This window comes from Aquila chrysaetos, chromosome 8 (genome assembly GCF_900496995.4).
Source record: "Aquila chrysaetos chrysaetos chromosome 8, bAquChr1.4, whole genome shotgun sequence".
In the NCBI taxonomy this organism is placed as follows: Eukaryota; Metazoa; Chordata; class Aves; order Accipitriformes; family Accipitridae; genus Aquila; species Aquila chrysaetos.
The window spans coordinates 32,293,378-32,317,452 of record NC_044011.1 but is presented as its reverse complement, the minus strand read 5'-3'; the positions used below and the strand labels follow the sequence as shown (position 1 = coordinate 32,317,452).

General features: G+C 38.0%; 1 protein-coding gene across 6 annotated transcripts in view; it reads left to right on the top strand.

The window, feature by feature from the left end:
* PLCB4 (phospholipase C beta 4) overlaps positions 1-23,330 on the top strand; it is a 216,140-nt gene extending 192,810 nt beyond the window's left edge. For 3 of the 6 annotated variants that reach the window (XM_030021184.2, XM_030021185.2, XM_041125491.1), the window contains 7 exons: positions 2,827-2,902; positions 8,845-9,020; positions 14,034-14,135; positions 15,907-15,964; positions 16,386-16,472; positions 18,575-18,611; positions 21,379-23,330. In XM_030021184.2, coding sequence (XP_029877044.1) covers positions 2,827-2,902; positions 8,845-9,020; positions 14,034-14,135; positions 15,907-15,964; positions 16,386-16,472; positions 18,575-18,611; positions 21,379-21,467 — 625 coding nt within the window. In that variant the 3' untranslated portion in view covers positions 21,468-23,330. Of the gene's footprint in view, positions 1-2,826; positions 2,903-8,844; positions 9,021-14,033; positions 14,136-15,906; positions 15,965-16,385; positions 16,473-18,574; positions 18,612-21,378 lie in introns of those variants that run through there. The other 3 variants (XM_041125493.1, XM_041125492.1, XR_005933031.1) reach the window with 2 other exon arrangements.
* The last annotated feature ends 745 nt before the right edge of the window (positions 23,331-24,075 follow it).

Below are 24,075 nucleotides of genomic sequence, written 5' to 3'. Positions count from 1 at the left end.
AAAGTTGGAAATGACTGCTCCAGAAGCAGATCCAATACACAGTCAAACACTGTTCTTGCCATGACTCCATACTTTCCATGGACTCCAGCGCTCTTAGTCATCTGATGGCTTTTCAGTGTTACAATAGTAACTATTGGTATCTAATTAACAGCCAAATCAAATCCAGTATCAGCACAGACTTTCTGTGAAAACACTTTTAAATTCTGTATCAAAGTGTTTTAAGGGCTTCCTTCAGGGTCATTATGTATGCAACCCTGAAAGCCCATTCAGCGAGGTACTTATGCACACACTTCTCTTCACCCCAACTGTGCAGTATATTTAAGGACATGCTTAAAAGTGAACACATTGATTGAGACTTAAAGACTTTATTGAACTGAAATGATCTGATGAATAAGGGGTCCTGTCCTGGGTTCAGTGAGTACAGGACATGCTCCATTTCCTTGGCTATGATTTTGGAACTTTTACAAGCAATAAATGTAAAAGAACATGTAAAATGTGTTTTCAAGGTATTCATATTGAAATTGTCGGATACTTCCTGAAAAAAAAGGCTTTTTGATAGGTGTATGGAAGACTTTCTCGTATGATTTTACTGTGCAGTTCTTTTGTGGTCCATTTCTGCTACACGGTGTGACAAATGTCAACTGCATATTGTTCAGGAAAGTAGAATTTTTTAATCACATGCTAATTCACTGACAGATGGACAGGATTTTGCTCCCTGTGCTATTTCTGTTGTATATTTCAAATGCTTACAAATCTCAGAGAGGCTTTTGGGGATACATATGCTTGTGTTCCCACTGTGAAATGGAGTTGAGGGCACATAAAGATCCTTCTGATTTATCGGGACTGTCCAGAAATGCAAGTGTATGTGTGTGCGTGAGCATGAACATGCGACATTGGGTTGGGCTGTCCCTGGATATTTGTTCGCAACTGTGACTCGATGGTTTAACCATGGACTATGCCACTGCAGTTGGGGACAATTCTTGTTATGTCCAGCCTGGCTGGCAGTTGCCTTGAGATATAATGAAAGCTGCATTTCCAGAGAAGGGATCAGCTGGTGGGCTTGATGTCTGGGATTCTGAAAAGTCCAGTGATTGAACCAATTAGACTAATTTGGGATAAAATACGTTTGATTCACCTAAGAAGCAGTCTCTTTTGTAGTGTATGACAAATCATATATGAATTATGGCCAGACTCTGATCGCAGCTACTCACATGCGTAATCAAAGACATTTTCTTTCTAGCTGGTTTTTTTCAGGCAGAGGTAACAGTAGTCAGAACCTGTCTCTATGTATTTATATTACTTCCAAAATGTCAAATGAATGTTAGAAATACCTACAAAGAATTCCTTGCTATGACTAAAAAATAAATGGCTAGTCCTTCTGGTGGCCCTTGGGAACACAAGGCACATCACACTACGATTTTCAGTAAGGGCTTTCCTGGTACTGTTTGATGATAAAATTTTGTTCTAATTTCCATAAGTTTAGCAGTACTTTGATATTAAAATAGGATTTAAACTTGTTAAGAGTTTCATAAATCTCCTTTTCTAGAGCAGACATGGATTAATGTTACTGCAGTCAAGCAATAACCATTCTTACTAGGGCCAGCTTCAGATGATAAAATGAATGTGGTTCCATCCACTCAGTGGAGTTACAGCATTTTACAACAGTGGATGATCTGACACAGAAATATTACAGTGATGTTAAAATAGACTCCTCTCAGTATATTGTATTATTCCAGACAAAAAACCAGAGACTTCCAATGTATGAATTTGTATTCTGTTGTAAAAACCCTTCACTGCAAAAAAGGGAACAAGACTGGTAAAGATGGAGCTTGTCAGCCTTCAAAAATTTATTGACTTTGGTGAGACAGTAATTGAAATTCCTGTTGTAGCTGCAATGGAATATTTTTTTCTGTACATCCGTCCCACCCAGTGCATGGCCCAAGTAATTGGGCTTAGTGATGGAAATTCTGTGGGTGAGAGGTAGAAGTCATCCATCTCCTAACCCACAGGCATGTCAGGGGAGCTCCAGCATAGGCCCTCTGCTGGCATTTTACTAGCCTGTTCCTTAGAATCATGCACTCCTCCTGCATTAAACAAGCTTTGTAACTTGCATTCAACCACATCAACTTTACCCAAACACAAAGGCCATGCTGTATTCAGCTTATTGCAGGAGTGAGGGCTGTCTTCAAGATTTTTTGCTTTCCATGTCATATAAGGTATCTAATGGCTTGGATTCATCCACATGGGTTGGTGTGGTCTGCGAGGGTAGTGAGGCCCCCTTCTTTACAACCCATTCACTTCTGTTTTCTCACAGAGGGGCACTTAGACTTTCAATAGGCAATCAAATTTAGTATGCCCAAATTGTTGCCCTGTGAGGTAGTTATTCAAATGCCTTATTTTCTCTGCCTCAAACTAAAACAAACAAACAAACAAAAAAAACCAGTAGCAAAAATTACTTTTAAAACAGAGGATAAAATCATGGCAAGGCAGTGAGTATGCCTGTAAGTTTTCAGGCAGAAACTGGTTTCTCTTGGCAAGATATTTTAAGCCTGGAAAAGGAACCAAGTACCATAAATGGAGATGCTTGACATATCCTCAGCAACAGAATAATTGCTGGGCCAAATTAGAATTAATTGTGTGGTGTTTGAACTGAATGATCATTAATCCAACAATATTTTGTAAGTTGTGAATAAATTGCCAGAAGAAATAATTTCATTCCAATACGCTGCAGCACTTCAACTTTGATTAACATTTTAATTAGTAAGAGCTGACTGAATGGGAAGATGTTTAACTTGTGGCACACATTTGCAATTTTCTTTTTTTTAGAGGAAGTAATTGTCTTGAATTGAAGAAAGAAACGGAAATTAAAATTCAGGCACTAACATCAGATCACAAATCTAAGGTAAGCAAACAGCCAATTTTAACACATGCAACATCTGAAAGAGAGATTTTGAGACCCAAGTGGTAGTTAATTTTCTTGGAAGCATATGAATGATTTTCAGCAATAATAACATGTTGAAAAGAATGGGAGTAATCGAGTATCTAAAAGTGTTTCTTAAAAAAAAATTTAAAAGCAACAACAATTTCCTGCCCTTTTAACATTATTGAAGAAAGTGCCATATTCATGCCTCGTGAAACTAAACTGGTCATTTGTGACAGTTCTAGCTAAACAAAGAGACAAATATATTCTGTGTGAAATTTGGATGCTAAATACTTTCTCAAAATATATACATAAAGAAGTTTCTTTTTCATTTTCCTTCATTGTCACCATGGACAACACTTACTAGTCTGTCTCTTGGGGAAGGAGGAGTCCAAGTTGCTCTTGAACCAAGGGCCTCCTTATTTCTAATATTTTTTTTCTCCATTGCTTAGTTGCATTGTTTTCTCCAATGTGCTGGAGAATGAAAGTGCTCTGAGACTCAACCTTAGTTTGTTTGAAAAAGCTATTCTCAAGCTCTGATTCATGGCTCAGCGAGTTGCTTAGAGCTGCTTCCTCTATACTTCTATACCACTACTATGCCCATCGGCTTTTTGCAAGTTTTATCTACCACCTGTTGATACGCTTTCAAGTTTCTGAAAGATATCCAAACTAGAGGGTGGCAGGTACACTAGAAGACACATCCATGTACAAAATGATCTGGAGGGAGAAGAGTACAGGAGACTGACCGCAGTACAGGAGAGTTACTGTAAAAGCTGAAACCTGTGAAAAGAATCAGACAGGTATAGAAAATACAAACAAAAGCAGCCACATCTTTGAGACTAGAATAAGGTCATTTACATCTTTTCTTCTCCTAATTTTATTCTTTGGTATTATTATTTCATGTGGAGAAGATCCTGGTTTTCTAAACAAGGTTTCTTTCTTGTTGCTGCCTGCTCAGACAAAGATGCAGGAAAATCCCCAGGAATAAAACCTACTGTACTGTCTTATCTCCCTATCTCCTTCTCCTATGAGAAGTCCAGAACCACTTCCTTAAATAAAAGCAAATTTGTTGACAACTTAAAGATAATTTATTTAATTTCTTAGTGAAATAAACCCTCTGAGGAGCAGTAGCTCCCTATCATCATCCAGCAATAAGCTCCAAAACTCATTTGAAGTTATATTGTGTAGAAAATTCTTTGCTGTGATCTCTGCGTCTCACCTGTGTCATTCACAGTCTGGAGTTAAGAGGTGTGATTTGTACACAAGGGACATCCAAGTGTTCATCAATCTTCCAAATCCAATAGATGTGACTCATGTTTTCCCTTTCCACGAATGTATGCAGTTTCTGAGCTTTGTTCCTTTTAAAATCCTGCTTTCAAACTGGTTCCCTTCAATTTAATCCATACCTGGAAAATAGATTGATTTTTGCCCACTCCCTTGTCAGGTTTTAGGATGACATTTTCAAAGGAGACTTAAATGTAAGCTCCTTTGAAATGCCAAGCCTCTGTGTGTTGGATAATTCCAGAAGAACTCCTCTGCAAGTCATCTACTTCTGTGGTTTTCTCTAGGTCAGTGATTTTCAATATCTTGCTCACTGTGGTTCCATCAAAATTATCCAGATTATGTACCGATCTTAGTATTCTCACAGACTTCCTTTGTTTCAATTGCCGGGTGCGGGCCCTTGAATTACTACTGGAGATCATTCAAAAGTTTGCAAGCAATAGGTTGGAAAACAGTGCTCAGGACCATAGGGAAATCAACTTTTCTCCTAGATGAAGGTAGGTGCAATTAAATTAGATTAAATTCTGAGATGCTGAATGCATTACACTGATACAGTGGGAGTTTGATTAACTAACAGTTGTTCAGCATTTCTCAGCATTTGGCCCACTAATTTTAGTATCAGATTGTACTGTAATTCAGCTTTAATTACAGCTCATGTCCTCCTGTGCAGTGCTGTGTCACCGTGTGCATGTACACTTTTAGCACCAAAGAGACCTTTTCAGCTACAGAAGTCTTCCTGTCATGAGGAAGCATCCAGCCCAAGTTTGGCATAAAATATTTAAATCAGATCTGAATGTCCCAATGTGTACTTCACACACAATTAACCCAGCAGATGCAAATTACTCCCCTGCCTTAGAAAAGTAGGTCCCAATATAAAGCAGGCAGAGGATGAAAAGAAAAAAAAGGAAAGATTACTTCAAAGATTATTCCTTCTTGAACTTAGTGACTAAACAAACATTTTGCATATATGCTGTGCAAAATAAAGTTCCTTATCAATATTTTAATTAGTCTCTTAGGCCCAATGTAGGAACAGATGAAAGGACAGGATTGCAAACATAGTCTGTAGAACAGGAAAGAGAGAAGTTAGCTAATGGTTATTTTTCTTATCCTCTTGGATAAGCAACACTACCTTAATAGTGGAAAGTAGGACAAGAGCAGAGCCCAGTGCAAATGAAATAGTCCTTTTAACTATGATGCTAATAAATTGGAGAAAAGCAGGGATGTACACTGACTTTACTACATCTGAACTTTGAAGCGTATCACAGAACTGCAGCAAAATTGGATTTCAGATGATTTAATGGTCTTGAGTTCTAAGGTTGTCTGAATCTGAGTCAAGTTGGGTATTTCAAGTCTTGTAACTGGTGTTTGGCAAATCCCTTACACCCTTCTCATCAGGTTGTATCTTGCTGAACCTGAAATGAGACTTCTAGTTTGCAGGATATTTAAGAAAAGAGATCTTCCCTTTCTCTCCCACCCCCAGAGAAAAACTTGTTTTACAAGGAGCTGTACCTGCTTCTTAGACTGCATGCTGATTTTGAAATTAGTAGCACATCACTAGCACATCTGTCTGTGAACACGGGCAATTTTTTTGTGATTCTTACTTCCTACCTTCTCAGATTAAGTACTGCCATGCTCAAGTCTCATTGCAGGTTTCTTCTTTGGGAGTTGGACTCGATGATCTTTACAGGTCCCTTCCAATTCAAGATACTCTATGACTCTATATCAGTGTACCTGAGATGTAGGATTCCTGTCTTTGTGTTCCTCTGTAGTGTATAATATTAACCATTTAAGAGCAATGATCACATTATTCATTTGCAATCGGCCCCTGAGTCTTTGTTTGACTGCATTTGTTTGGGCTTTGTAAACAGTCTTTGCAGTTAAGTCATGAAATATTTGCTTTCACTGTGGCTTCCACTATACACTTATTTGTTTCACTATTTTATTAAGTCATGATTCTTTTTTTATGCAAAGATTGTTTTGCATTTTCTCTACAGCATAAGGAGGCTTTAAATAAAAGCAGAGTCTTTTTTGTTTACTGGAGTGCCTGCCTGTTCTTTTAGGGCAGTGTAAAATGTTCTTATTGTGACTAGGAATCAGATCTGATATGGTAATATCCCCTGCACTTTGTAATACTTCAAATTAGTCTGAAACCCAGTCCTAAGTGGCAGACTATATGGAAGAGTCACACAGCAGCAAGCGGTGGAGGATGCTTGGCCAACTCTATCACAGTTCCCACTACAATTTTATTGGTATTTGAAAGGCAGCAGAGTCCAGTCAGAGAGCATTCTCTGCAGGAAGGAAATTTGAGTCACAGATCTCTGTAAGGAACCATGTGTTGGGTCCTGTGCCAAGATGTGTGATACGGTGTGATTTGCTGCTGGCTCTGCCTGCTTCCTGGGTAATATAGCAGTTGTCTTTTTTAAACACTAATACTTTCTAACATCGTGACCATAAAAGTTTTCTGAGTATGTGGTCCTTCTTCTGCTGTGGTCCCAGTTACACCCAGTTACTCTGGACTTTGGATCTACCTGTACCTTTTTTCTCCAAATCATGGATGGAGCTGACTCCATCTGGAAACTCTGCATTGAAAATAAATATATAAGGAATGGGCTTTCCCGAGAACTTCAGCCATGACTTACTTTTAGCTCCCCTGAAGTCCCCTCTAGGTCTCCTTGGGGCTTGATAAGCCAAATGAAGTCACCATTGAGAGGAGATTTTGTGCAACCTAACTGAAGTGTCTAGTTGCTTGAGGCCCTGTAGATACAAGAGAGACATCTCCAGACAGTGTTTAGGTGTGATAAATCCTGCTTTGAAACGGCCCACCTTTTTGCATCAGCAATACAAGAAGCTTGGACTAAACTTGGTCGTAACTTAAGTGCCTTAGGTGGGTGACAGAGATGAGCTGGAGTGTCTGCCCCTCAACCTTTCAAAAACCCCATCTGAAGAATGTGTCTCTCTTCCTTAACAACATCCGAGCATTTATTTTGACCCATTTTAAAACTGAATCCTCATGTTTTTCTGGCTCTGAAGGCAGTACTGCCTTATGAACATCTTACTAAAGATACTACTCGACTAACTGCTCCATATCCTTCAGTGTATTTATCACTTTATCATTGATAGGCTCTGGCTTAGTAGTATACTTACCCACATGCACAAAAATAAGCATGGCTCTTTTTGCTGGAGGTACACTCACTCTTAAACACCTCGATGAATTAGGCCTGTATTAGTTGTACCAATCTCCCACCTCAAAATGCTTCTGTTGGTTTTTGACAGCTGCAGAAAACTCCAGGTAGCTCTCTATCAGCTGCTTCTGCCTTCAGTCCTATCTGTTTTGATAAGGGACCACTATTTAACTGTAGTTAAATGCAAGTCTGGCTTTCAGGTAGTAGTAGTCACCCTGATCTGTTACAAAATTACTCACTTTTTTTTTTTTTTTTTTCATTAGGTGACCAGCTTTGTTACACAACAACTTGAGCTTTGTTTAGGAGGGGCTTCAGAGAAGCCTCTCCAGGGCAGAATGGAGACTGGGGCTGTTAAGGTCCCCTCTTCTTTCACCATCATCAGTGTGTGCAGGAGAGTCTGTTCCGCATTATGCAGAGCCCACATGTGGGCCCACACCTAAAATACTGGCATCAGTCTCTCACTTTCTGAGCAATATGGTGGCGATTTTTGATTTGCAGAATAAGGTTTAGCTTTCATAGAAGATGGCCCAGATGCTATTAGTTACCGTAGTAGCAGTTGAAATGACTATCTGAAAACAGGTTATTGTGAGGCATATTTTGTATACCATTTATGGAAAAGTAGCATAGCCTGTCAAAACACCAAAAAATAATTATTAAACAGTAATAAAATATATCTTTCTGTTAGCTTCTTTTCAAAATCATTGAGAGCAATATATTATTATAACAACAACTCTGGTGATTTAGACGTCTTCATATTGTCTCTTGGGAACATTCCAAAACTTTAATCTCATTATTCTTGTGAGTCTTGGGAGATAAGAGAAGAATACTTGTCAGATTCCCTGCTGACTTAATGAATATAAAGCAAAGATCTTCAGATTCAGGTTGTATTAAATACAGGATTTGTCTGTAAACTGAATGTGTTTGTAAAACTGACTTAATGAATATAAAACAAAGATCTTCAGATTCAGGTTGTATTAAATACAGGATTTGTCTGTAAACTGACTGTGTGTGTAAAACTGTCTCCACAAAATCAAAGACTGTATTTAAGCCCTCAGAGAAATCCCACTCGCTAGGTTTTTTCCATTGTTAATTTCAAAACTTTTAATATGTATATTTTTCTTGGCAATCAAAAATGTGAAACCATTTTATTATGAACTCAGTGTTAGAGAAGGTTTTAAAATAACAGTAGTACAGTCAAGAGCATAAATGCAGCCAATTTATTCAGGGTACTTTAGATAATAGAGTCCTAATAGTAGGGGTTGGCTTACATCTGTTTTTATAATACACGGTATTGTCCTCGGTGGCTTTGTTACTCTGTGAAGCAACTTCATTTTTCACAATTTAGCTGCATTCTTTGTAATCTTTTTTATGATTGTCTTTACATCATCTTCAGCAGCAGTAATAGTTGATCTCCTAGCCTATCTGAGAACCTCTAGCAAAGCTCCTGTTATTTCTCTACAGGTCAAAGAGATTGTGGCACAGCACACTAAAGAGTGGTCTGAGATGATCAATACGCACAGTGCCGAAGAGCAAGAAATCCGTGATTTACACTTGAACCAACAGTGTGAACTACTGAAGAAACTGCTGATTAATGCTCATGAACAACAAACCCAGCAGCTAAAATTTTCACATGACAGGTGAGCAGGGCAGTGCTACCTGATAATGCTCTTGGTTTATGTCTGCTTTGTATAATGGTTTAGTTTCTTGTATACTGCTAGTTTCTAGTTTCTCTTGTACTGCTGTCAAAGATACTGGGCTGTATGCATGGTAGAAGTAAAAGAAGTTATCATACAAGATTTAGATAGATGCAGGAATGGGCTTCTTAGCTAGTTCAGATTATCTGAACTCCATTAAAGGTAGCGGATGCGATGAACTGGGGGTAGTTTGCATCAACTGTGGATTCTTAGACTTTACCCAGGAACTTCAGTTCAGAGGCTGGAAACTGAGAAGTATCAAATACGGAAAAATTCTTTGGAGTTGCTAGCAGTTGCGGACTCGTGTGTTTATAGCATTGGTGATTATAAGAAAGATCTATGAAAATTAAGATCATAAAAACAAACGGGTAGCAGGGTAAGCTACGTTAGACTGACGTATTATCTTCATACAATACCCTGTTGTAATCACTGGGAATACAGAAGATATTGGCACGACACTGCTGTCTTGTTGCTTTTGTAATTAGCCATCCTGCCCACCTGAAATTAAATAAAATTAAATACACATTCTATCTACAGTGTTAAAAATGGCAGTAAGTAAAGGAATTATCTTTTTATGCTATCATCTATTGTGCAAAGCAGCCTAAAAGCATATGAAGGCAAAATGTGTGTGTACATACGTACATATATATTCATACATCTATATATTCATATGTAATTGTCTTCAGCATCTTTCACATAAAAAGCATGGGGAAAAAGGAATTAATAAATCATATTTGAAGAAGGAATTGAAATGATTTTTTAAATTCATGAGTGAAAAAACAGCTTATCTTTGCATCAGAGAGAACACATACTGGGAACTGCAAGCTTTCCATCCAACAGAGAATTGTCCCAACAAAAGGCTTTTAGTGAGCTCATCTTTATGTTAATCTCTGTGTTAACCCATCTATTCAAGCTGTCCTGCAATACATACCCAGTCAAAAATGAAGTCCAAAACTTGTTAAATTATAATACAAATGCATCATTCAAAAGATACTAGCCAGAGGGAGGTGCAGTACTTGGTACTGTATCTCTAAATCATACCTGGCTGCATCAGCCCAGAGAAATCACACCACTTTTTTTTTAACAGTCCTGTTTTCTGTCCTATTTGAAATTCACGACAATGCTTACAAGATAATTTACTAATACATAGCCTGTGAAAGTAGTTTTTTGTTTTCTTTTCCTTACATATTTCCTTATTCTTTTAACTTTGCTAAAGGCTGTCATTGTAGCCATCTATTATATCTATACTAGGGTGAAGTTTAAATTTTTTCTTTTTAAAGCTTTTTCTTACAGTTTTTGTCTTTTGGTTTAGAATTTCTGTACCTCTACATTGTTTAAACAGCCCTATATTGTTTCTTGTAAACAGTTCTTATATTCTTAGTAATGGATCTTGCTCTCTTATTATAAATCACTTGTGTTCAGTCCATATATTGTTCTATGTTCAGAGCAACTAAAAACCAGACCTGAAAATCTACATCCTGATAAATACTGAGAACTTTTTCTTCTCAGCTGTCCCAGAAGTAACAACCTTCAAAATTCTTTCTGCTTTATTCATTGCAATTTAGCCCGTTTCTGCTTATTTGGGAATTTGTGTGTAACCCCTAAATGTGCAGACTGGGGACTTTCCTGTTTAAAACAAATTTAAGACTGTGTCTGAATCTATGAATATTTCAGAAGAATTTGGAATGTGAAATATTGAAATGTGAATAATAATGCCCCAAAGAGACCTTACACTTAATAATTTGTAAACTTTTTTATAGACTGTATTGTGTATAGGAATACGGATGCATTTATCTGTATAGGTGTATGTAATAGCCAAGAGACAGCTCAGGTAACCATAGGGGAAAAAAGGATCTATCTGAGAGCAGCGTGGGAGGTGGACCATGCTCTCAGCATGCTGTTCTCACTGCTTCCTTCTTTGTGAGCGGAGGTAATGAGTTAGCTATCACAACAGAGGACACAGGGCTAGTAGCAAAGCTGAGTAATCTAAAACGATGTAGTTATCTGCTGTAGGGTAGATACTTGCCCTCCATGTGTGGTACAAAAAGCAACTACAATTTGGGCTTTGAGCTCATTTAAAAACAAAGCAGAAGATAGCAGATACTACTAAAAATCTGAAGCTTATTGAACTCCAGGGGTGCTGTGCCCCCTGCCTCCCCAGACTGGGTTAGCTTGACTGACTTGGATGTAGTGAGCTTGCAGCATTTCAGAAATTGGGAAAGTGAATGTGTTATTCGCAAGCATTATGTACTCCAGATAAAATAACATGAGAGAGAAAGAAAAATCATGTGTGGCGTTTTTTTTTAATAGAAGAGATTTCTAGTCATTCAAACAATACTGGCGACATAAAATAACATGTTAATGCACTTTAATGTCATCTAAATCTATGTGTAAATTCCAACGATAGACTTACATGCTTAAAGTTAAGTATCCCTTTAAAAGACGTGTTTGTATAAATTTCAGAGTTGCAGTCAGTATGATACAATAGGAAATCAGCAGTTGAATCTTGCAGCTCATGTGCCACGTATTTCAGAATCCTTTTTTTCTCTAACATCCTGTTCTTCCAGTTAACTCTGGCTACGGGCATCACCACTGCTTCTGAGCAGGAGGGCATTCTTTAACAGTGGCGTAGCGCTGCCAGCCAGGGCAGCACGGCCTGAACTTGAGACTGGAAGTGAAGCCCCACGCCAGGTGGTTGAGCAGTGAACTGACACTAGAACTTTTGCCCTGTCTTTGAGAAGCGCTGTTTAGAAACAAGGACTGGTCCCTAGAAGTGCTTCTTGATGATTTTAAAAGGAAGATAAGATTATTCTTGTCTTCTGTCAATAATACCTTTTATTTCTTGCAAGCGGTGAAAACCCAACACGCCCAGAAAGACCCAACAGCAGTGCAATTCAGAGCTAGATTATAGTTTGCAGAATAGGGAAACAGTGGCATATAGATGTGTTGGCTTTTTCAACCATATCCATGGCCAAAGCCTCATTTTGAAATCATCAAGAGATGCACAGTAGTACTCTAATCCTCTTAACTTCTTGCACTCTAAAATGATATCTGATGCAAATAGGCTAAATCAATTTGAACACCTACACTTAACTTTTTGCATATGCTTGAGCCCAGTAATAAAAATTAATTATTTCAGTAATTTGGTGGGTTGACCCTGGCTGGAGGCCAGGTGCCCACCAAAGCCGCTCTATCACTCCCCCCTCAGCTGGACAGGGGGAGAGAAAATATAACAAAAAGCTTGTGGGTCGAGATAAGGACAGGGAGAGATCACTCACCCATTACTGTCACAGGCAAAACAGACTCAACTTGGGGAAAATTAATTTAATTTATTACCAATGAAATCAGCGTAAGATAATAAGAAATAAAACCAAATCTTAAAATACCTTCCCCCCACCCCTCCCTTCTTCCCAGGCTTAACTTTACTCCTGATTTTCTCTACCTCCTCCCCCACAGTGGCATGGGAGGACAGGGAATGGGGGGGTCTTGAAAATTACTTCAAATTCAGTATAGAAAATAAAAGCTTTTATTTGGAGAAAGGACTGTTGGAATGAAATGTGCTCTCAACGCAACACTTTTTAGAACCCAGTCTTAGTTTTTGCTGTGATACCACTGCTTTTAAATCTGTATTCAGGAAATGTTTCACCTTATGAACTCTTGGAAGAGAAAAAAAAGCACTGCATTTCTTTAATAAAAAATTTAAACTGTGGAAAATGTAAGTTGTGGAACAAAGTTTTCTCATGCTGCTTTAATGATTAATGTCTTTTAGAGATGAAAGAAAGCTAAAAAAGATTCAGAGGCAACTTTTCATTAAATTAAGCACTCTGTTCTGTGCCACACCCCTCCTCTTCTGTGCATACAAACGACTTAGAATTTTGGGTTAATAAGTACAATAATGGGTTAGCACTCTACTTAAGTTCATGTCCAGAAAAAGAGACTAAGGCACTGCCTTGGCTTGCAATGGGTAACTTTTAGATGCTTATGTGCTACTGGGGACTTTACAATTTGTTATTCGCTGCCTAATTTCCATATATAATTCCTGCTTAAATAAACACTCTAAGATCAGGAGCTGCAAGAGGTGGAATGCTAAGCAGGCAGAAAGCAAGAGCCAGCCTTCAGGGATGGCCTTTTTGGAGCTTGCCTGGCTTACGTGTCACCAAAAGCCTTCTGGTCACTCACAGTTCATAAGCCATTTCTGAAAGTCAGCATCTGTGCTGTTATTTCCAACAAAGGATCACAATCTCTTTTTCTTTTTGAAACCACAGGATATTTATTTACTTATTTTCTGTTTTTCTACTGCACTGGCTGAAACACTGAAGAGGTCTTCCACGTCTCGAGTCAAACCACACCACTCAGGACATTACCCCTGGAAGGTGATTGCCACCCTCCTGTTAAAGCTATCTTGTTTCACAGGAGAGGCTACAAGGTTCACTGAGTCAGAAAGAGAAACTGAACACAAGTCTGACCATGGTCTAAAACACAGGCCCAAAGTAGAAGTCTTAAAAGGAAGTCTGTCAGCTCATACCACAACTAGCAAATATTACTACGATTCATATTGCAGTCATGTTCTGAGTGCAGGATTTATAAATTTTTTAGGCAGTTCTGAAAGACAAATTGCATTTTCTCAATGGCTGATAGTAGCTTACACTCAGACAATTCTTATATACTAGGGAGAAAAGAGAGTATTTTATACCCTTTTATAACATTCAAAGTGTAAAAATGCTTTAAACTGATCTTTCAGATTATATTCTCTGGAGCAAATGGAGATTTCGGAATGCTTGCTCAAATTGTGTGAAGTCTGCCCAAAGGAAGGCAGTTTTTGTATGGTTTGTTCTTTCCTCTTCATTAATGCTTCAGGGACAAAATTAACCACAGTGCAGAGAGAGTAGTATCAGGAAACCAACCTCAAAAATAATTGCATCTTAGGCATTAATGACTTTCTTTGGTTCTGTCTAGGGAAAGCAAGGAAATGCGTGCCAACCAGGCTAAAATATCTATGGAAAACAGCAAAGCCATAAGCCAAGACAAATCTATCAAAAATAAAGCTGAAAGAGAGAGGTAAGTATCAGATCTCCCTTCCTGAGAAGGGAAGAATGCTGTCAAAGGCTGACAGGTGAACTCATGGATTAATTCTATTAAAACTATGCTTTTATGTATGGAAACAATGTTTAATGATTGTGCTGAATATATTTTTAGATTACCATTTTAGGAAAAATGTTGCTTTTCTTGTATTTATCCTTGCAATAAATTTAATGCCCTGATCAGGGAAATAAAAAGGTTCCTTACACTCATCAGCTGTGACTGATATAGGTCTAATCACACTATTAAATTGAAACACATCTATAAGAGTTTTAATTATTGTACTTAAAGTGCATTATACTTTTCTGCTGTTGCTTTTTAAATTAAATGAGGGCTATACTGAAAAGGGAGTCTGAGGTTTGGTTCTAGTTGTAGTTAGAATAACTGGAGAGGCAGCATCACTAAAACAACAGGAGATGGTGCAAAAGAAAGGCTTTCTCCCTCATCTACAACTCCATCTACACGGGGGAGAGGTGAAACAAGAAGGAAGGAGTGCTAAGTGATGATAATCAGCGGAGCAGATGATGGAAGATAGGAGTGAAGAAGCAGGAGATACACTCCACAACAGCACACATGTTGCTTCTCCACTCATGAACTGAACTGCAGCTCTCCCCCTCATTATGTGCTGGCATTGGAGACCTGGCCAGCACCCAGGCTCAGCAAAGCAAGGGCACTGCTGCATTTGCAAAAGTGGGTTATTCACAGCATGTTTAGGGATGACAGCCTTAATTGACTTGAGAGACAAGAGAGCCACATGCCAGTACTAGCTACTGAGACTTTTTGGAGGACTGATCTGTGTTATAGCTATTTTAAGTTTCTTCTATTTATCCTAAAAGTTTCCAATTAAATAGACAAAAGCAGAGTCTATGTAATGATGTCTCACAAGCCTTCAGGGTTTCCCCTTCACTTTGGGCTTGCCATCTGGCTCATTCTTTCCTCTTTTACATTCCTTCCTTGGCACTGAGCTATTTTGGTCAAAAGGCTTGAATTTGTTCCCACTGAACTAAGTCCCTGGAGTGTTACACATTCATAGCTCATCAGGAAGACGAGTTGTCGGAGCCCTTGGTAACTGTATGCGTAGTTAATGTAAGACCTCCACTAATGACTCCAAGATAAATCTGTTCCCAGATATGAAAGCAGGCTGAATGCAGTTCTGGTTTTCAGACTTTGCGATTAGTCTGATTCAGCTCTTTCAACTATTTTTGGTATATTTCATGATGGAAATCTTAGGAAGAGATACTTAGCAGTTAGGTATTTTATGTAAATATTAATTGTATACTTACCTTTTTGCTTAAATAACAGCTTTAAGAACCTTACAGCATTGGTAAGCTGTAACTTTACTGATGACCACCAGATGATTTTTTTCCATTACTGCTGTTAAGAGATGTAGGACTTTTTATATACCAAAATAAATTGAGAGCAGAGTGCAGTAAGTGATACACAAATGAATTAAACATTTTGTTTAAGTTCTGTCAACCACTCTTGAGTAAGGGAAAAAGCAAACTTCATTCACAACAGTCTTGGTCTTTTTTTTTTTTTTTCAAGTCTTCCATCATACTGACAATGTACTTGGAAACCTTTAAGTGTAAAGGTGCATAGGCAGAGGAGTGTATAAATTGCCAATAGTCCCACATGGTACAGACAATGAGAAACCAAAATATACCTTATGAGTTTGTGATTCTCTCTGTTTTAGCTTTTGGGTTTCTTTTTTTCTAATGAGTCTTCATGGACAACATTTGCATCTTTTTAGGCGAGTCAGAGAACTGAACAGCAGCAACACAAAAAAGTTCCTGGAAGAAAGAAAAAGGGTAACTATAACCTTGACAAAATCACTGGGCACTATTTCTGGATATTCATTTTCATTTCTCTGTGATGAGAATCCAGTTCTAGTAAACCAACAGATGTTTGTCCTTGCTTTGTTCCACATACTTGTAGCGTAAAAGATCTATCATCTATAGAAGAGTAAGCTATTTTAAATTAACAACTATTCATTGTTGTGTATTTTCTACTTTTATGTAATATATATTATATATGTAATATGTATAATATAAATAAGTTGTTATATTAATAGCTTTTCTTAAGATTGGGTGATATAATAGGCCTCCTGTGATGTTTTGTGCCATCCAAATGGGGCAAAACAGTGTATGTATGTGTATGTTTCAAGTAAGTTTTTATTTTACTTGTTAATAATGTGTTACATTTCCCCCCATTATTTTCTCATGCTTACAGTTGGCAATGAAGCAGTCAAAAGAAATGGATCAGTTGAAAAAAGTTCAACTTGAGCATTTAGAAGTCTTGGAGAAGCAGAATGAGCAGGTATCTTATTTTAAAGGCTTAAAAGAAAAACAAGCTAGTGAAAACAGAATCAGGCTGAGTAGAATGCTTCTGAATGTAAGTCATTACCGAACTTGGGAAAATTACCTTGTTCGTGGTCACTCACCTATTTGGGGAGTTAAAATGAAGAGGTGAGATGAATGATAAAGAACCAGATCTGTTTCAGATAAGCATGTGAAAGCTAGACTGCTTAAGCTAGAGTCTGTCCTTTCTGCTGTTCAGCCACGCTGATACTTATTAGCTAGATATGACAGTCATAAAAGGCCCAACATATCCATTTTAATTACTTCTAAAAAATACCTCAAGCAAATCTGTTTCCTTAATTTTGGAACTTCTATTTCTAGTGCTGATTGGAAAATAGAGGTGAAATATGTGCACAGAGCATCTCTGAACTCTAAGAGACAGTTAGTTTGGACTGGATTCTAGAGATGTATAGTAGCATGGGGACTTTTATCTGTACTAGTACACCCTTTGCTAATTAAAATACCATATTATTTTCTGCTAGTTTATAAGCTTTTTTTTTTTTTTTAATTGAAAAACTACTTGGCAAAGAAAGAAAAATTCTAATCTTATTTCTGGTAGAAGCAACACTATGTTCTGAGCAGTTCCCTTGCTGAAAAGTTGAGCCAGCAGAGCTGTAATAATTGCATGGACTTGCAGTACTGCACTTCCACAAATGTAAATTGCAAGGGGAATATACCCAGCAGTTCAGTGAGATGAGAGAGAAGAGGTGCATTTAATACCCATTACTCTCAAGGGTTCTGTACTTACTTCTTTGTTTATTAAATGTTCAGAACTTGAACTCTCTGGCAGACATTATAGTATGAGTTAAAGCCATCTCGCAGAGGGGGAGGGAAGAAAAGAGTACCTGCAAATCAAGTATTTCCACTGTCAGGAGAGTCCTACAGCCCCAAAAGCTGCAGCCTGGTTAACTTCTAGGGGGGTGACAACATGTAGGATTGCAGGCAGCTGCTACCGCTGAGCCCCAGCCACCATGGCCCTGTCTTCTGATCGTTCCACCTCCCTTCTGGACAACAACCAAAATTCCTAGTCTGTTCCCTCACAGGATTTCTGTAGACACCATCTCTAACATCCAGCATGAATGGATCTGTCAGTCAGTCTGCTCCTGAGCAATATCTGCCTGTGATCAAAAGGCAGGGGAAGCAATTGGGCTACAGCAGATCTGTAGCATCACTGTAGAGAGCGTGACAGAGAACTCCCTGTAAATTGTGCTAGTTGACAAAAAATGATGAGAGAGAGGTGTTATCAGTGGTTTCTTTCCATTGGCTTCAGAGGGCTTTGGATCCAATTTTTAAAAACATAAGGACAAGAGGGAATGATTATAGTTGCGCTTTTAATCACAATGTGATAAATACGTCACGTATAAGGGGGGGAGATTGCTGGGAAGTAAGTGTGAGTCATTAAATGAGTCACCTGTTTCAGCAATTAGATACTTCCCTCACCTGGGGTACAGCTTCCGCTGCTGAGAGATGGTAGCAGCCTATGTGAGCTTGCTCATACTCTATTTCAGTGCAGAGATGAGGTCAGCTTAAATCATCAGTGATTAAATGGAGTAAGATCATTCACGTGCTGGTTATCACTTTTGTGGGGGCATGTGGTGGCCTCCACCACAGGGGTAGTCCTTAACAGCTTTTTAACTCACTCTAATTTGATCCATCAGAGCATATATTTTTATACCTGGTGTTTTGACCACTTCCTTTTAGCCCCAGAAGTGCACAAGTGCAGACCCCCAGCTGGGTCTGGTTTCGTTGTTATACACATTGATGTATGAAAGCTAGTTGGATCAAGATAAAGGTGGTATTTGTTTAATAAGAATTTCAAAACATGATTATTTTTTTTCCTGATCAAACAAGAGAAGAAATTTTTCATACAAGTATACAATGCAGAAAAGTAGAATTATGGGTCGAAACAGCCTTCAATACAAACTGTTATGAATTTAAATTTGTTTTGTTTTATGTATGTTTTTCTTGCATTAGTTTTTCAATCTCACTTCAGTTTTCATTCATTTAATTTGCTTCTTGTTGTATTACTCAATTTTGACATTATTATTTTTGTACAAACAGCTTTTGAAATCCTGTCATGCAGTGTCTCAAACACAAGGTAGGATGGACGTATAAGCAAACTATTATTTCAGTGTGCTTTCCTTCTAAATTAAATCATTATCATTGGAGCCCTCCTTGTAAATGCAACCATTGGGAAGTACCATTGACATAGTGAACACAATGTTAATCTTGTTTGCACACCGATATTTGAGCCAGACACAATAGTAACAGTATTTTTGTGCTTTAACATCTCAAATTCAGATGAATATGAACAGTGATGTGCAGAGGAAATATTAACCAGTATTGTACATTAGCTGTCGTTACTGAAAGATACGCTTAGAGTTCTAATCTGTGTCTGTGAGAAGTGTCTTTTGATCTAAGAAAACTATTTTAGTGTTAACATACATATGATTAGCTGCTAATGCTGATAGTCAGACAAAGGGTATCCACATATATTAGTATGGTAATAAAATAAGTAATTCCACGCTAAGAACAGCAAAATATAGAATAGATGGCCAGAAATAGCTTTTTAAGTGTCTGAAGAAAAGAGGCTTCCAGCGCTTTAAAATTCACTTCAAAATCCAAGACATTACAAGGTATGGCAATTATACTTACCATGTGGCTGTGCTGCTGTGGCTTCCTAAATAATTGTTACTCACAAGAAATCTCTATTAACCCCTGTCTTAGCAAGGGAAATGATTGCATTAGGCTTGAACATGCAGTTGTACGGTATTGCCTGATCTGAATTACTTGAATTGATAACATCTTGCACCACCGAGTCGGACAGCACCCACTCTAACAACATTTATTTATAGACAAATAATGAGGAAAAAAAGCATTTGTTAGGCTAGGAAAAAAAAATATTTTTATTCTTCTTTTACTGTATATGGTTCTTAGCTTGTCTTAGGTCTCACTAGAGAACAAGCATCTTGAAAGCAGAGTCCATTAGCTGCCACTCACTTCATGAATTCATTGTAGCTTCAACACTGCCTTCCAGAAGGCTTGTCTTCAAGTGTTGTGCTTGTGTGTTCGCGGCAGAATGCACTGTCTGACCCAGCCTCAGACTAGCAAAAACAGGCATCCTGGTCCTATGCTAATGCGTTCTTTGAAACCAAGTTATCTCTAAAATAATTCCGTACGCCATACATTGGCATGCAGAATATTTATAGGACACTATGTGCCAGTAATTAAGTCGCAAGCCTAAAACGTGCAATGTGTGAGTCACTAAGAAACAACCACAGGGTTTTGTTTTATCTAGAATTTCATTTCACACACAGGCAAAATCCAGCCAACATTTCAGAAGAGGTTGTACATATTGATTTATTTATTATGTTTCCATATTTTCATGTTAAAATTATTTCTTCATTACTTTCAAGCTTTTAACTCATTTAAATGGAGAGCGTTGATTAATTTTTAATCATATTTATGACAGTTGCTTTGCTATTATCATAATTACTTTTTTCCCCAAGATGATGATTATGAAAGTACAGAGCTAGATTTTTCAAGAAGGCACGTATATCACATCTGCACAAGCCCACATTTACCTCACAAAATGAATAGCTGTGCATCTCATTACTTTAGATCTACATCTGCCCATTTTCGTATATGCAAATACATGTTTGCACATCCAGAATAGGTGACTCCTTATGTAGGAGCTTGTATAGCAATGTCCCCTAAGCAACATTTACAACTTTGGGGGGAACATAGTTCACGTAAATCAAGTCCAGTAACCATTCTTCCCTGCACGACAGATACAGAGCAGTTACATCAAAGAAAATACTAGCTTGGTTTGCCTCTTCCTAAACCTGTCCTAATCCTCAGGAGCTTGATTGTAAAGATAGATGGGTTAGCTTGCCCTCTGGGTCAATTTATTCAGAGTCCTTAGGGTTATGGATTTAAATAACTTGCCAGATTGGGAGCCCTCAGAGAAAATGAAGAGATGCTGACTCCCAGTTCTTTGAACTGCAGAGTTTCAAACCAAAGCGCAACTTCTAATCTGTGATTGAGCCACGGGAGGAGTAAGTGTGTGTGTGTGCTTGTCTGTGAGAGAGGGAGAGAGAGAAAGGGAGGGAGAGGAAGGGAATTAAAAAAGCTGTCCCTAAGCAGGGGTTTCCCAGGCCAGCTACCATTTGTACACAGTGCTTTAACTGCCTGCATAGCCCAAGGCATGCAGAGTTTATAGTGAGATCTGGCATACGTTCATTGCTGTATTTTGCACAACGCATTTGGATTCAGTTTCAGGTGGATTCGGTGTGTGTAATCCCATGGAGCATATAGCAATAGTCTAATCCTGAGGTGAATACTATCACGTCTGTAATTATAAGGATCTCTAGGCCAGATGGAGATTGTTTTTTAAAAAATGTTATTTAAAAAATCTTGCCTACTGCAAGGAAGATGTTAGTTACACTGATGGATTTTTGTCATTCTTTGTCTTAATGAAAGAAACAAGTCCAGGTCATAATGAACTCTCTAAACATTTCAGGAAGTAAGACATCGCAGTACTCGCACAACAGCAGTGGAGCATACGTTCCCAAAGACATCCGCCTAGTTTTCTTCCCCAAATTGGAGCTTCTGCATTTTACCATACACTTGTTCAGAAAGTCAGCCCATGAGTCTTGGAATAGGATCAAAAATATTTCCCAAGAACCTGTAGACATAAAAATTACATCTGATTTTGAAAACAAAATGATACTGGTAAACATAATGTTATTACATATAGCTTCAGTGTGTTTTGCCTGTATTTCACTCAGACACTCATATAAAACATGCTTCATTTTGAACAAAAGCTCTAATGCAATGCTTCATGTGGTTATTTTGGATTGCAGGCAAAGGAGATGCAGCAGATGGTGAAGCTGGAAGCAGAGATGGATCGCAGGCCAGCAACAGTGGTCTAAAGCCTCAGCAAGCAAATTGAAGTTGGAGAACACAGCATCCTTAAAATGAGAGCAAAATTCAAAATAATGTTGCTGAGGTTGAAAAGTGGGCTTTTTTCTTTTTTTTCTTTTTTTTGTTTGGGGCAGGGGGGAGGTTGGTGTGGGGTTTTTATTTTAATATATAAAGTGTAGCTACGGACCACCAAGTCTTAAGGTTTGCATTATTTCTTTTTTAACACTGGGCACTGAATTTCCTTTGTTGGATTTCCATAAGAATTTCCTTTGTTCAGAAAAACACTAATCAGAAGATGAAGACAGTTTTTTAAACCCAGTCCTGTATTCCTTTCTGTATCTCAGCAGGCAGCTTGCCTGCATCAGAATTACACAATCAGAGCCTTGAAACACAACAGATATTTTTAACATCATCTCAAATGGCAACAAAACTGTAGTCAAGTCATGTTATTTACCACTTGTGTTCTCATGTGTGATATATCGTGTAGAAACCCCATGCTGCCAGATCCTGATGAGCAACAACTCGTCAGATGCTCGGCACCTGATGTCATCGAGCCCACTGAACTGGATCTTCTGCTAAGTCACCGTAATAATCAGTATAGTAAGGAGGGAGTTGAGTTTGGGCAATTTAAAATTATATTTCAAAGTATTTTCAGGCAGCAGACAGTAGGCAGTTGGAAGTTAACTGCATATATTCAGAAGTACAATATGTACAAAGTCATCAGTCAAATTCATCAGCTGTAACAGTAACTTGACAGAATATTTCTGCAGTCCAATGATGTCATTCACAAGTGCCATATCAACTCTATCATGTCTGAAACAAGCTGATATCCTGTAAAAGTTACTGCAGTGGTTAGCATGAGGGAGATACTGTGTATTTGTGCCAAAACTGATCAGTGCTCTAAGGAATTACGTACGAGGCACTTTAAGAAAAGTTTACATCCTACATTGCTCGTATAGAAATTGCATTTTGATCCTGTTGCTGCAGATCCCAGATACTACAGTTCATTGTAACTTAAAGATTGTTTAAATGGCTTTTGGCAAAAAGTTTGTAACTGTGAAAATGTAAAAAGTATTTATACACTTCAGAATCACAGCATTGTAGAAAATCACATACATGCTGCCACATGATAAAATTAGTCAACAAAAATGCTAAGAGTATGTTTGCATGTGATACAGATGCTACCAAGACTGTAATACCTACTATATGACCACAGTCATTCTACTAGCTGGTAAATACTGAATAAATGTATGGCACAGAATATTGTTTGATTAATTACAAAGACTTTTAGCATAACAAGGTCTCTATATATATGTGTGTATATTAATTACGTGGGCATTCTTGATACTTGTAGTAAAAGAAAAGTACATAACTAATTTAATTTTACACAGAAGTATTTATGCAGATTTTCAGAATTTCATATCAGGAATAACCTTTTTATGTCCATTAGATATAAAAACAATTTGCTAATGTGTTAATTTGCATGTTTCCAGAGCTTGCTGTAGTTATATTGCAAAACAATGCATGTCAGCATTCCGCTTGGAAATTGTCCATGCTGCCAATTCAAAGATGACTGCATGGAAAACTGGTAGTTTAGAACAAATCAGATTCCTGATTTCAATGTACGAAGCACCAATTACTTTGTTGTATATGCTTGTACAAAAAAATTCTACATATTCCTATAAACAAAATAAATGAAAAGACATAATTATGTTATTGTCAGTCCTGAGATGAAACTTTCAACTTCTCTAATAAAAAACTTAAAAATGCAAAACCTTTAGTTTTGACTGTAGTGAATTGTAGGGTGGTGGTATTATTACTTACCATTTTTTAGTAAGTTGTATTTCCTGTAAAAATGTGCATAGTGTAAATATATTTCTATCACAGCTTATTTAGTCAAAGGAGTCTTATTTCTTTTAAGTCATAGAAGAATTGTGCATCGGTCTCCACAGCACTACAGAACTACCCGAGTACAGTGTAGCAGCACTACCTTGAGATGCAGCAACCGGAGTACAGTATAGCAGTACTACTTTGAGAATGCAACTGAGACAGAGGTCAGCGGAGTCTTTAGGTGTTTAAGGTAGAATTTAAACAAACTTGTGATGCCTATGCAGAATTCCCATTCTGATGTCACTTAACCTATGGAGGCACCTCCTGCTCCTAATGATCCATAGTGTTTTAAAGACAAGTTGTATACTGGGAGCAGCTCTCCCTGCTCCCTAAGCTTGGCTCAAGTGCTGGAGGGAGTTGGGAGCAGCACTGTTTCCAAAGCATGCTGGACAGGATCCAGCATCTCAAACAAGGCAGTGATTTTTATTGATTTTTTTTTTTTTTTATTAAAAATGTCTTCTAAAACACGGTGGGTGAAGACAGTGCTGTGAGCTGGAATTTTATACTATTGCTTACTGCAGTGGTTTCTAGTCAGTAAGGAGAAGCAAATGACAGACCAGATACAGAGGGAACCAGATGGCGAAGCATTAGATGTTACTAGTTCATGCTCACTTACAGCCTGGTTGGAAACCACTGCCATACCTGTTAAAAGAAATAACTGGAAATGGAGGACTTGAGTTCAGCTCGCGTCCCTCTCTGAGGAAAATCAAACCTGCCTGTCTTAATTCACTGGTGAGTATCGTATG